This window comes from Camellia sinensis, chromosome 12, assembly GCF_055761805.1.
Source record: "Camellia sinensis isolate YWXY chromosome 12, ASM5576180v1, whole genome shotgun sequence".
Lineage (NCBI taxonomy): Eukaryota > Viridiplantae > Streptophyta > Magnoliopsida > Ericales > Theaceae > Camellia > Camellia sinensis.
In genome coordinates, this window is record NC_138972.1 from 119,881,088 (window position 1) to 119,895,116 (window position 14,029).

Sequence of the window (14,029 nt, forward strand, 5' to 3'; positions counted from 1 at the left end):
CCGTTTGCCATTGTTCTTATTATCTTTTGTTATTATTTAAACTGATAGTATTCCTGTTATACTTATTAAACGTTGTTTGTTACTCTGTTACTACACAATATTCATTAATTGTGAGTATTATTATTGGGGTGGGTATTTTTGGGTTGTAGTATCTTATCGAGCTCGTCGCTCATTGGCATTCCCGTTGCCCTAACGTTTTATGCTAGGTACCGAAAAAACCAAAGGAAACACTGAAAGCTTGCAAGGCAACATCCAACCTTGGTTAGCTTGAAGAGTACCTGAGTTCTGTGAACCTTTTTTTTAAGTTTTTTTTTTTTTGGTCCTCTTTTTATATTTGTATTTTTTTTTTTTTTGTACTAAGACTGAGTTTTAAGACTTTATTAGAGTTGTAATTTAAGAACTTTTAATCTCTGGGTTGTTAATTAATAGATGCTGGTAATATTGGTGGCAACATTGATGAGGAATTTTTAATTAAGAAAATTGGTTTTAAGTTCTAAATCTTATTATGATGTCCTTAAATTTTGGGGTGTCACAGTTATTTTAGAGTATTACAGTTTGAAATTATACATTTGGCCAAAACTTACTAAGTAGTTTTTATACTTCTTTTGAAATGTTTGAAAAATCTCACATCCTTTGGAAATATTAGAAGAATCCTATATTTTAAGTCATTTTTATATTTCTTTTGAAATGTTTTCCAAATAAAAAAGATTTTTATATAAAAATTCATCTCAAATTTGATTATCATATATTATGTATCTTACCTTTCTAGCACAAAAGAAAGAAAAAAAAAGAGAAGGAACATAAGCCCTGTTTGGTAGAGCTGTGGGAAAGTGCTTATAACTTATGCCTAAACAGCTTATAGTTTATAACTTTCAGCTTAAGCTGATTTCCAGCTTATTCTTAAAGCATCTCATGCCCCACTCAAAGAATAAGTTGATTTCTGACTTCCACAAAGCTATAAGCTATAAGCTATAAATTAAACCAAACACATCAAAATAGCTTAAATTAAGCTGAAAGCTGAAATAAACTGTAAATAATTTCTGCCAAACAGGCACATAATAGAAATAAAGGTATAACTGTAAATCTAATTTTTAAATAATATATTAAATCTACGTTTTCAAAATCAATGAGACTAATTGGTTTATAAAAAAATCCTTAAGACTAAATGGATCACCATTCCTCAAGATGGAATTTATAGGTAAATTTTCCTAAGATAAAGGCCTCTTTTGGGAAGAGGTTAAAAGTTAATTTTTGGCTTTTAACCTCTTTTGGATCACATCACTTCTTTATTTTTTTACACATTTTTTTTAAAAAAAATAAAAAATCAGCTTTTAATCTATTTCTCAAAACAATCTAAAATGTCACATTCAAATCATAATTAGTTTATTTGTTCTCTCATAAAAAAGCAAAAAAATAAAAAAATTTAGGTTGCGTTTGGTTTAGTTTTGGAACTGTAATTTAAGTATAGAATTGTGAGTTAAGTTTTGAAAATAGAAAATTTGTTTAGTTATGAGTTTTAAAAGTAATTTTTGAATTTTAAATTTTAAAAAGAGCGAATTGGGTCTTCCCGGTCGTTTGCCCGGATATCCTTCTAATCGTCCTCCTAGACGTCTGGCTAGTTGATCGAAATAGTGTATTTTTTATTTTTTATTTTTGTTACAATTGCAACCTGTTATTTGAAAAAATATATATCTACTTTAGATATTTTTTAAATATATAAATTATTTTTTAAAATTTTTTATAAAAATAATTCAACAATCCCATCACTAACCATTTTCAACACTATATCATCAAAAAGTGTTTTGAGAAGAGTTTTAAATTGAATTTTAAGTTATATGCTTGGTAATGAATTTTGAAATTGAATTTTAAGTAATTTTAAATTGTATATTTAGTTATAAATTTTAAAAAATAATTTAAAAATTTTACTTTTAAAATCATAATTCCAAAGTCAAACTAAATACAGTCTTAAATCTTTCCAAACGAAATTTAATTTAGCCAAATTCAAAGCTAACGAACTCCAGTTTTTTTATTTTTAATTTTTTTAATATATATTTTTTAATTTTTATGTTTCATGTTTTTTTTCTTTCATGATCACAAAAATAAAAATAAAAAACCCAATGCGCAGCATATATGCGACCACTGCCTCCCCGATTCCCAGCATCTCTCTCAGGTCTCTCAGGTGATTGGCATCACACTTCTCTCTGAGTTCCGACATCCCTATATATATATATATATATATCACAACCTTATTAACCTTCTTGCTTCCATGAAATACCCAAATTAGGGTTTAATCAGAGACACTACTCTCATCATCATCAATCAATCAATCAATCTAGGGTTTCATTCTTTTCCAATAACTTCAATCACAGGTATGTCAAAGAGAAAGTTCGGATTCGAAGGCTTCGGCATCAATCGCCAAACAACCTACAACTTCGAACGCTCTCAACCTCCACAGCGACTCTACGTCCCTCCTTCATCCCGCTCCGGCGGCCACGACAACTACGAAGATACTGACCTAGACAACATCGATTACGACGACCGCGAGCCTTCAAACGCCGCCGACGAAGGTGGCGATGGTGGCGGTGATGATGAAATCGATCCTCTTGATGCTTTTATGGAGGGGATTCATGAGGAGATGAAGGCGGCGCAGCCTCCCAAGGTGAAGGAGAAGTTGGAGAAGTATAGCGACGATGAGGATGATGATCCGATGGAGAGTTTCTTGAAGGCGAAGAAGGATGTAGGGTTGACACTCGCGTCGGATGTTCTTCATGCTGGGTATGATTCGGATGAGGAAGTTTATGCTGCTGCCAAGGCGGTTGATGCTGGAATGGTAGAGTACGATTCCGATGACAATCCAATTGTGCTTGGGAAGAATAAGATTGAGCCGATTCCGGCTTTGGACCATAGTTCGATTGAGTATGAGCCGATTAATAAGGATTTCTATGAGGAAACACCTTCTATCTCAGGTAGAACTAATCAAATCATATATATATATATATATATTTTTTTTTTGTTTCAGTAAATTTTTTGCTTGACCTAGATCAAATCTAACAGAATGTGGTGGAACATCCTCCTGCCCATTTATATTTTTAGCTTGTGAGAATGGGTTTTGGATAACTTTTGTTGTTTGGCAACTGAAGTTTCCTACTAAAAGTAATGGTTTTGGACACTTTCACCTACTTCTGTGCTTATGAAGGGGTATGTAGTAAGAAGCATTGGAGTAGTGGGTTATGGAGGGAGAGGGTTAAGATTTGGGCAAATTTGTTATGTTTCCTTTGATAGATTTTGAGAAAGATGTTTTTCTTCTAAAAAAGGGTTTTAAAAAAAAAAAAACAACGGAAGCAAAGTAGAGGTTTGGTTTGGATGATAATTGAGAGGTAGAGGGGGATTTGTGGACGGTTGTCCATCCATGTCACATCTCAGTTGGGACAACCTTGGCACTTTCTCTAATATAATTTTTTTACTTACAGGAAAACTAGCTTGAATAGATGCAAAGGCTTTTTGAGGGCACAATGTTAATTGTTCAAATTCCATTTGGAGTGGAAAAAATTATTTCCATAAAAGATGATTGAGTTTCCGTTTTATGAAAGCTAGTTTATGGAATTTGGTGTCGGATACCAAAATTTTTATTTCTCTCATTTCTTTGAAAGTATGCTTGACAATTTTTAAAGAAACCTAGGTTTTATGCTGCGTGCATTAATGAAAGAGAAAAAAAAAAATCAATATTTAAAATGGAAGGGGTAAGATCGGGAGCATTAATGTGGGCCGGCTTGGAGTCACACATACACACGTGCATTCATGCACTCACAGTAAAGCCATGCTGACAGAATATTTAAGTCGTCATCATGTCTTTTTTTGTGTAATTCTAATTTTTCAGTAAGTTATTTACAAGCTTCTGGGAGCCTCTATAAACAGATAGATGTTTTTCAGCTCATCCTATCTACCATGGTAACATATTTAGATCACTCAACTAGGACAACCCTTTAAAATTTGTTGTATAAGAAATAATATAAAATTTTATAAAAACTTTGTAATGAAATTCTGACTCCTACTAATAAGAACCTTTTTGTGAGTCATATTAAAAAGAATTCTGTGCTGCCAGTATAGACTACTAGTAAGATTTATGATCGATTGAGAAAGATTTGTTAGGCAAATGGTTTATTAAGTTAGGGGTGCAGAAATGAGCACCCCCCCCCCCCCCCAAAAAAAAAAAAAAAAAAAAAAAAAAAAAAAAAAAAAAAAAAAAAGAAAGAAAAAAGAGTTAGGGGTGCAGAAGATGACTTTTGTGGGGAATTTTTTTGTTCCGTATATCACCTTGTCATTCATGATGCTCACGGACAAGGTGCTTTGTCATGGTTGTTCCTTGCAAAATATAACGGTGAAGCTCAATCTACTTTTGGAGGACTTTTATGAATAATTAATGTCTCTGAGCTATAACTGGACTATGTCCTCAAGATTACTTGAACAATATAAACTATCTGGGCTATTTACTCTTGCTTTGTTATTATGCCTTTCGAGTGAAGATGATTGAATGCTTGGCATTCAGTTTGGCCAGAAACTTTTGAATCTCACCCATGATGGACTGACATTGATTGCTAAATTATTTCGTAGCACATTGATCATTCAGGCATTTGTATATATATACATTTTTGGTTTTTACAAGCAATACTGAAAAATATAATAGCTTCAATCTTCAACGTCTTGGTTAGCAGCTAATAGATATATCTCTATATGGCTGAATGAAAAAGTCTCTCTTTATGTATCTGATTTGATTATTTAAGTTACTATTGTTATGCTACCCAATTACATTTGAACCCTAGCTATCTAACCTTTTACGCCATGGCCATTCTTTTTGGTTGTTTGTATTATCATAGTGCGATTGTTTTCTCTTGTTCTTCGGCTCTATTTATGGATGCTTTTCCTTGAGTTAATTATAAATTTATACTTGCTGAACATTTTTAAATTTTCTTTTTCAACCCTCAATGCAGGTATGAGTGAGCAGGATGTTGTTGAATACAGGAACAGCCTGGCTATTCGGGTTTCCGGTTTTGATGTTCCAAGGCCAATTAAGACATTTGAAGAGGGTGGATTTTCTGTGGAGCTAATGAAAGCTATTGCAAAGCAAGCCTATGAAAAGCCTACGCCAATACAGTGCCAAGCTTTACCCATTGTGCTCTCTGGGAGAGACATCATTGGTATTGCAAAAACTGGTTCAGGAAAAACTGCTGCTTTTGTGCTTCCTATGATTGTCCATATTATGGATCAGCCTGAACTTGAGAAAGAGGAGGGTCCCATTGGAGTGATATGTGCACCTACTAGAGAATTGGCACATCAGATATATTTAGAGGCAAAGAAATTTGCAAAATCACATGGTATACGTGTCTCTGCAGTCTATGGTGGAATGTCCAAGCTTGAACAGTTCAAAGAGCTCAAGGCAGGATGCGAGATAGTTGTTGCTACTCCTGGAAGATTGATAGACATGCTAAAAATGAAGGCACTGACCATGTTCAGGGCATCTTACCTAGTACTAGATGAGGCTGATCGGATGTTTGACCTTGGATTTGAGCCACAAATAAGGTCCATCGTTGGTCAGATTAGGCCAGATCGTCAAACCTTACTATTTTCAGCGACAATGGCCCGCAAAGTTGAAAAGTTAGCCAGGGAAATTCTCACTGATCCTGTAAGAGTTACTGTGGGAGAGGTGGGAATGGCCAACGAGGATATTACTCAAGTTGTTCAAGTAGTTCCTTCTGACGCTGAAAAGATGCCTTGGCTTCTTGAAAGACTACCTGAACTAATTGATAATGGCGATGTTCTAGTTTTTGCTTCAAAAAAGGCTAGAGTGGATGAGATTGAATCACAACTGGCTCAGATGGGGTTTAAAGTTGCAGCTCTTCATGGTGACAAAGACCAAGCTTCTCGGATGGATATATTGCAAAAATTTAAATCTGGAATATACCATGTTCTTGTTGCAACTGATGTTGCTGCTCGTGGTCTTGACATTAAGTCAATTAAGTCAGTGGTCAACATTGATATAGCTAGAGACATGGATATGCATGTCCATCGAATTGGAAGAACAGGCCGTGCTGGTGACAAAGATGGTACCGCATACACTCTTATCACGCAGAAAGAGGCAAGGTTTGCAGGTGAATTGGTTAACAGTTTGATTGCTGCTGGTCAGAATGTGTCTGCAGAACTGATGGATCTTGCTATGAAGGTAATTTGCTTGATCTGTTTTCTTCTTTGCTGAGCTTGTTTGCTCTGTTTTTTGTTTTTTGTTTTTTTGTTTGTTTATATTTTAAAGATGCGACGTGTAAATGTCAGTGATGCACACTGCATCTCTATTTCTTTTTTGTTTGAAACTTGTAGGTGACCAACATGAACCATAATCTGTTCATTTTAGGCCTAAATTGGAGGGGTGTTTACATAGAGTGAGAACCTGCCAACTCATCTTATCTCATTTGGGATGCCTTTTGCCAAAAATGATGACAAAAAAAAAATGAAGTGACTATGGCAATCATTATGCTTTGTTTAATCGTGAATTTGAAGTTTGTAGTTTGATGTCCAAATGAAAAACCTGCGGTCAGAAGGTTATATTAATAACTTTTATTTGGCAATATCCAAAAGTTCATGGATAAATAAATTCAGACATGGATTTTGGTGTCCATATATACTCGGTCATATTTGTTTGATTGAATCGCAGATTCATTGACCACAAATTTGTAGAATATGAAAACCATGATTCATACATATATAATAGTGTTTAACACACTAAGGTGAGCCTTAATACTTGCTACCTGTGGCCTCCATTCAGTTTCATCTGAGCTCATATTTTCTGTTAAATTCTTGGCAATCATTTATTTTATATATTTGTTTTTTCTCCTTATACCTCAAGTTTGTTTTCTTTGACTTTCCTCGTCCTTAGAAATCTAAAACAATACACCTAATTACTAAACCCGGAACCTTCATCTGTCTTCATTGCACATGGCGAAAGCTTTTTAGATAATTTTCTCCCTTCCTGTTTTCAATTCATGCAACCTCAATCTTCTTATGGTTTTATATATTTCGTATTTTATCTGCTTTTCTTTTCCTTTTAAACATGATAAATAGAAATTGTATTAAGAAAATACAAATTTAACCTTATCAGTGACTTCCTCATAGTACACTATTTTGTAGCCAGGACTTCTTCCTTTCCCTGTTTCACTGATTCATATGGTAATTTTGCATGCTTGGGCCATAATTTTTTTTTTTTAAAAAAAATATTTCTTGCTTCATATGTTGAGATATTGTAGAAGTTGGCTGTTTTTGGCTTGTATATATTACGATAATTGAGTGACATTTACCTTGTAAATCACTAGGATGGGAGATTCAGATCCAAGCGTGATGCAAGAAAAGGAGGTATGAGTTTCAATATGGCAATAACATGCACATTAATTGCTCCATATGCTTGACTAATTTGGTTCTTTTAGCTTGAGAATCAACTGCATGTTCTGATCTCATCCTCGAACCAACAAAAAAGAAAAGAAAAGGAAAAGAAGTACATTTATTTTGGATTGAGCTGTTGTCAACGAGTAGTAGACAAGTGAAAACTTTTGGCTAGATAAGAAGTTGAACTTTGTTTATTTATTTAATTTTAATGCCTGTGCAGGTGGAAAAAGGGCTAAAGGAAGGGGAGGTGGTAGTAGTGGTCGAGGCGTGCGTGGTGTGGATTTTGGTTTGGGCATTGGATATAGTGCAGACTCGAATAATACTTCATCTAGCACTGTCCCAAATCGTTCAGTTGCTGTCGGTTCACTGAGAACTGGAATGATGGCACAATTTAAAAGCAAATTTGTGTCCGCTTCATCTAATTCTCAAAATCAGGGCATGAACAACAACAGTTCAGGCACCTATGCCAACAAGAGAATGGTGTTACCAGGTTTCGTTTCTGGTGGTTCTATTGGTGGTGATGTAAATGCTGCTTGGACAACCAATGTGTCAGCTCCGCCTCCTGCTCCCATGTCAGGAGGAAACCCCACTAATCAGAGCTCCATGGAAAATGCAAATGCAAGTCAGAAGAACTCCGAAAGGTGACTTTTCTCATCTGAACTTGCATTGTTTGAGTAAGTCATATAGACACTCTGCTATGTCCAATTAGGGCTTCAAACAAGCCGAGTAGTAGGTTATTTTAGCTTGGTTTGAAAACTTTTCAAGCTTCAGAATGTGTTCAAATTGGACTTTATATAACGAACTAATCTTGGACGAGTTTTTAACGAGCCAAACACGAGTCAAGCTCGAGTAGCTCTTTTTTTTTTGGGTTGTCTATATATATGCTTGTCAAGCCGAGTAGTAGACTATTCAAGCTAGGTTTGAAAATTTAATGAGCTGATTTCGCACGAGTTTTTAACGAGCTGAACATGAGTGGGGCTTGAGTAGTTGGGTTTGTTTTGTACCCTTGTGTCCAGTTTGTTGCTAATTTTTGTTTTGTTTAATTGTTTTTGCAGTTCTAGAGATAAACCTAGAGAAAGGCGGAGATCCTCTGGTTGGGACCGTTAAATTTCACATTGAACGAAGAATCTGCTTTGTAAATGAGGGATAACTTTACCTTCTAGGTGGGTTTCTAATTTGATCTTTTATGTATTTGTACCATGCCCAGTAAGTTGTTTTTTTTTTTGGTTGCTTTTTAATTTCCACCTGGTTCAGTGTAAGATCATAAAATTTTAGTTGCAGAAGTTTCATCAGATTGTTTTGTAGTTTATTAATCGATGTGATAATTTCTTTTTCGAAGTTATCTATGAAAAATGATAATATAAAATGATTATAGTGGTGGATTCATGATGGTACGGTACCCAATTGGAGCACAAAATCATCCTCCCTTATTTGTAATTTTTAATTTATCGAAATTGATTAAAGTTCACCTCTGGAGTCGCACCAAGTTTGAAACATCAGTGCATATATAATTCTTATTTGTAGTTCAGTTTTTTTATTTTTTATTTTTAACAGCATTTTTAGTTACAATTACACATGCATTTTTTATTTTTTGGTCTATTTATTATTTGTTCAAGTATTACTTTTCTTTTTTCTTTTTTTTTTTAACTTTTTAGGGGTGGTTGGGTGATTTTTTTTAATATTTTCTTTCATAAAGAGCTAAAATTAAAACCTAATAAAAGAAAATTTGGTTCCCAACTAGGTCAAAATGTTTAGTCTGAAATTTTTAAAATTCAATCTTTTATCATAAAATGTCAATTTCAGAATATGAAGCCGCAAGTGTGCCCAAGAAATTTAGTTGCGATATTTTTGAGTTGACCAAATGCATTTGTGCTAGTGTAAATTCTCATATGTGAACTTCTAGTTTTCTTTAAGCTTCTTTGATCGGGAAGAAAAAAAAAAATAATGAATAAAATTAAAAGGGTAAAGGGTTTCAAGACAACAAGTCTTGGGCAAAAATAGTGTGAGCACAAATTTGACAGTTTTTACTGTCTAGCAATCAACATTTACGGCATTCAGTTTGGGCATATGGTCATGCCCATGGAGGTTTTTCACGTGCTAGTCGCCCCCTCCCGCCTTTTTCCATCGAGAAGAAAGTAGATCACCTGTAAGCGCTCTCTCTCCCTCTCTCCCTCCCTCCCTCCCTCCATCAGTGCACAGAACAAGGCAATTGTGACTAAATGTTCCAATTTCAAGTGGCAATATAGCACCAACCTTCTTCGAATAAAATTGGAGAATAAAGCAGAGAACTTGTAGACTTTTGAGAGGGAATTTTGTAAAAGAAAGTATCACCTGTAAGCTCTCTCTCCATCAGTGCACAGAACAAGGCAATTGTGATTATAAATGTTTCAATTTCAAGAGGTAATATAGCAGAGTATTTCATCACTTTGAGAGGGAATTTTGTAATAAAAGGTATCTGTATAGGCATATACACTATACATCCAAGAAGATGTAACATGACATTGGATTGGAAGTTATGCTGAATATTCATGCCTTGGGACATTGCAATACATCAGCAGCGTTACTGGTGAATTCTCTGCCTCTGCGTCGACTGGCATTTGGGCATATCTCTAAGCAAGGCTCCTTCAGGGCACTATCATCTTCTGCCGGAGGAGGAAGCACTCCAAATTTAAACTGTCACATTAAAATCACATGGAAAATCAATGGAAGAAGGGAAAGAATCTAACTCTTCACTCAAGCTTGGAATTTACCAAACAGTTAATCTGAAGAAAAATCTTATCAAGACATCATTGCCGAGTTGTTTTTAGCATATGACAGACAAATACTATGCATGCTTCCACAACAGGGGAGTTGTACAAAAAATCCTCGTTAATAATTGCCACAATAAAACTATAAAATGCTTCTTGGGGCATAACAAGGGGACTAATATTTATCATTGACTAGAAGGATCTGTCAAAACTATTGTTCTAATTTGAATCTTCTCTGGAAGTGTAATTGAAACAACAGACAAAGGGATTGCCACAGGGAGGTTGGATTCAACTTGGATTCTGCTGAATATTATGACAAGAAACAGAAGATTTCCTCGAATCTTCTGGTTGAATAAATACATAGTTTTCCATCCTAGTAAGATGAAGAAGAAAGGAATCTTGTGTCAACGTAGTGAGGCGGTTATAGTAAGTTAGTATTGAGAGTGGCAATGATAACTTTGCTCTGGGGTAACAATGGTGGTGGAACCTGTGGTGATAGTTAAGCTGCTAAGGTGGAGGTAAGTGAGTTAAGCATTATGTCAATTTCCTCAACTGATGATTCCGGTTAGTAGAGAATTCAAACAAGTAGAGGGCAGCTTCCGCTCTCAATCCTGGTGGAGAACTGTTCAATTGCAACAGGTGAGATTATTGATTTAGACAATAGGTGATTATAATACCCTCCATTTAAACAAAATGATCACAAACAAATGTAGAAGAAAAAAAAAAAAAATATGTGTAGACTTGACTGTGCTAGATTCTTCCATGAAGCGAAAAAACAAAGCTGTCACAGATGCAAGTCACATATCTCCTAAGTTCTTAGGCCTACTGCTTGACAAGTGAACAACGTTACCTGACAACTATAGTCGCTGAAGTTTGGCTCCATCAGTAAAGGAACTCCCATGTAATCCCGGAAGAAAGTCTAAAACAACCACCACCTTACAAAGTTAGAACTCAATTATGATGAAAGCAAAGAATTGAAAAGCTACCATATTTCATGTGCGTTTGCTTGCATGTGTCTGTCCGGGGAGAGAGAGAGAGAGAGAGAGTAAACAAATCTACATACTAATAATCCTACGCTTAGCAGAGTAGAATCAGGGACTCACTAGCTATGCATCCTTAATTTCTTAAGAAAAATAAAATAAAACTCCCTGCATATAGAGCTCTGACAGGATAAATTATTGATATATGGTTCCAAAGTTGTAATCAAGGTAACATCTAAATGAAGAGAATTAATCTTTTCAAACCTCTCTACAGACATAATGCAGCTTGCTTAGCACCTTGATATATGCTACATGACCGAAATATTAGTTTGAAATTTCTATCTCAGCTGCCCAAAACTGTCAAGGGTTAAAGGCAACATTCATATGTAAACAGGAACACACAACTGCCTCAAATTTACAAGCATTATTTTGCTCAATATCCCTAACTTTCTGTTATCACTCTCATGATTACTGCAGTCAAAACACTAGTGAGGAAAAGATGCACATAACTACTTTTGCTGACAAAAGTTTGACAAGCACTGACCTGTGTAGGAAGCTTACATGTATTGATACAAATTCCCACGCATTTGCTTTCCTCCAAGTACTTGCATCTTTCTACAAACACCTACAGAATGGGAAAAATTATGTCAATGAATATCAGAAAGAATATATTCCACGTAAATCAGACTGCAATATCAAAAGGAAGTTCAAAACATTACCCCACTTCTCAATGAGGATCCATCAGGAAGATCCACAGAGTCAACAGCACAATGGCCCATGAGCCATTGACAAGATAGTGCAGTCACCCTTGCTTCAGAAGAAAGAACATTTAAATGATTTACACGAAATTGTAGTAGATTGACAAAGTTGAAATTAGTGTACAAAAACAAAAATCAACTAGGCTACCAGGAATACTACACGAATGATAAACTCACCAACCATCATTGCAGCTAATTTCCCTCCTTGAATAGGTGATATGAGCATTCGGTAAAGCTCTAACAAAAATGGAGGAAACAGCGATCTTAATATCCGCACCTACCATATTCCAAAACAATTACTAATGACGAGCCTTACCAAAGATTAAACCATGAGACATAAATATAATAGCATAGCATCTTGTCTAAATCTGCAATTTAGTACTAAGAAATCTTGCAATGAATTCATAGTCATGACAAAGGATGCATTCTCAATACCGCGGCTTCTTTGGTTTCAGAATTGCTTCTTCTGATCATAAGACGGTTTGCGACTTCAATTAGTCCATTGTATCCAGGCTTCTCTGAATCCCACCCAACTTCCTGTTAATATCCCCTTAAAAGCAAGAAATTGGGCAAAACTGTAAGATCAGTCATGTAAAAACCTCAAATAATTCATATGGAAAGTTCAACCTTTGTTTGGTTGCTGCAAAAACGCAAGAAAGTAAAACAAATGAAAAATAACAGATCCTTCATCAAGTTAGATATCCCAGTATCTCAAACTGGAATATACAAAAACTTCCAATTATACAACACATGGCTTTCTTCCTTTTCTTGGGGAGCAAAGTACACTGTGGTCCTTATGATTTTGTCTCTTCTGCCATTTAGCTCTTTGTAGTTTCAATTGTATCGATTTTACCCTTTATTTTTTTTTTTCCATATTTAATCAATTTAGTTAAATTGATAACCTCCATTAACAAATTGAATAGCAACCAAGAACAAAACGGTCAATTTAGAAGGTAATGAAGCATTTCAAGTAGTGAGATAATGAAATTGGAGTCACCTGTACCATTCGGCTTCGGAACAAGTTAAGAAAGAGGTCATCGAAGATTCCGGGCTGGTATTCGGGTCTTGAATCCATCTCTGTGGTTTTCAACTGAACAAAATTTAACACAGAAAAAGAAGAAAATGAGGAGTTGGGTAAAGTAAATATGGGGAATCCAAGAAAGACAGAGATTGAAGAATCGCACCGATTGTGATCGATTAGAGGAATACAATATGCGAAGCCTAGGGTTTTGGGGGTGAAATTGAAGTGGCGAGAGAGAATGATGATGATGATGATGATGATGTGAAAGAGAAGATGAGAAGGGGGTGAGAGGAGGAGCAAGAAGAGCCACAGACGTCATCGGTGATGAAGCTCTTTGCCTAATCCTTGAAATTGAAATCCATAAAAAAACACAAAAAGTAACGGCTTTTAACGGCTCGAAAATTCTTTGAAGGGAATTTTTTTTTTTTTTTTTTTAACATACATCCACCGAATTTGATATTGCCGGAATTATTTGAATTTGTGTAAGTCATCCGAATGGTGGTTCTGCTGTTATGTAAAAGTATGTTAGTTAACATATTAATTGACAAGAGTATCATCAATTATTTAGACCATCGTCCAATCACTGTGATTCAAGCAGAGTCACGGTTTCTCTATTTCAGTAGACCAAGTAAATTTTTTTTAATATGAGTTTTAAGAGAAAACATAATTGAATAATAATAATAATATATCATATAAATAAAGGAAATTTTTTATAACACTAACTGTGAGTCTGCCAAATAATTTTACATTTATATTTTAAGGAGGTTTGATGAATAAAAAAGATGGATGAATTTGAAAACTATTTATTTAACAGTTGTTTAATGAATATTATTGAAAAAGAAAAAAATGTGACAGAATATATACTAATAAATTTAATAATTGCTACATGTATTAATGTAAATTTCACTGTTTACCTCATCATAATATTATTGTTGGACTCGTAGTTTTTCTCCTCATAATCCCATGATATATATAATTTTATCCAACAATCTCTCAATGTGAGTGTGTGTGTGTGTGTGTGTGAGAGAGAGAGAGAGAGAGAGAGAGAGAGAGAGAAGCAAAAATGGCAGTATGTTTTAACAACATAAAGTATGG

The 14,029-nt window shown here is 34.9% G+C and overlaps 2 protein-coding genes across 3 annotated transcripts; one reads left to right on the plus strand and one right to left on the minus strand.

Moving 5' to 3' along the window:
• Positions 1-1,993: 1,993 nt before the first annotated feature.
• On the plus strand, positions 1,994-8,802 carry LOC114304019 (P-loop containing nucleoside triphosphate hydrolases superfamily protein). 2 transcript variants are annotated; one of them, XM_028249204.2, is made up of 5 exons: positions 2,075-2,966; positions 4,989-6,217; positions 7,359-7,398; positions 7,649-8,069; positions 8,484-8,802. In XM_028249204.2, exons 1-5 carry the CDS (start codon positions 2,372-2,374, stop codon positions 8,533-8,535), a joined length of 2,337 nt encoding a protein of 778 aa, XP_028105005.2. In that variant the 5' UTR covers positions 2,075-2,371; the 3' UTR covers positions 8,536-8,802. The 2 variants fall into 2 exon arrangements, 1 of the variants encoding a protein (XP_028105005.2); XR_003643932.2 differs by lacking the exon at positions 7,359-7,398 and having other exon boundaries at positions 1,994-2,966.
• A 996-nt stretch (positions 8,803-9,798) lies between these two features.
• Positions 9,799-13,312, minus strand: LOC114304020 (beta-carotene isomerase D27). The gene is made up of 8 exons (XM_028249205.2): positions 13,098-13,312; positions 12,911-13,003; positions 12,349-12,450; positions 12,091-12,190; positions 11,875-11,966; positions 11,700-11,780; positions 11,026-11,094; positions 9,799-10,101 (listed from the first exon to the last, which is right to left on the minus strand). Exons 1-8 carry the CDS (start codon positions 13,251-13,253, stop codon positions 9,955-9,957), a joined length of 840 nt encoding a protein of 279 aa, XP_028105006.2. The 5' UTR covers positions 13,254-13,312; the 3' UTR covers positions 9,799-9,954.
• Between the last annotated feature and the right edge of the window lie 717 nt (positions 13,313-14,029).

Bases quoted from the DNA above. Each gene is read 5' to 3' on its own strand.
- LOC114304019 (XM_028249204.2), top strand. From the start codon at position 2,372: ATGTCAAAGAGAAAGTTCGGATTCGAAGGCTTCGGCATCAATCGCCAA. The intron at 7,399-7,648 runs GTATGAGTTTCA...ATGCCTGTGCAG, and splicing joins GCGTGATGCAAGAAAAGGAG to GTGGAAAAAGGGCTAAAGGA. The intron at 8,070-8,483 runs GTGACTTTTCTC...TTGTTTTTGCAG, and splicing joins AGTCAGAAGAACTCCGAAAG to TTCTAGAGATAAACCTAGAG.
- LOC114304020 (XM_028249205.2), bottom strand. From the start codon at position 13,253: ATGACGTCTGTGGCTCTTCTTGCTCCTCCTCTCACCCCCTTCTCATCT. The intron at 13,004-13,097 runs GTGCGATTCTTC...AATTTTGTTCAG, and splicing joins CCTCTAATCGATCACAATCG to TTGAAAACCACAGAGATGGA. The intron at 12,191-12,348 runs GTATTGAGAATG...GGAATATGGTAG, and splicing joins CTGAAACCAAAGAAGCCGCG to GTGCGGATATTAAGATCGCT.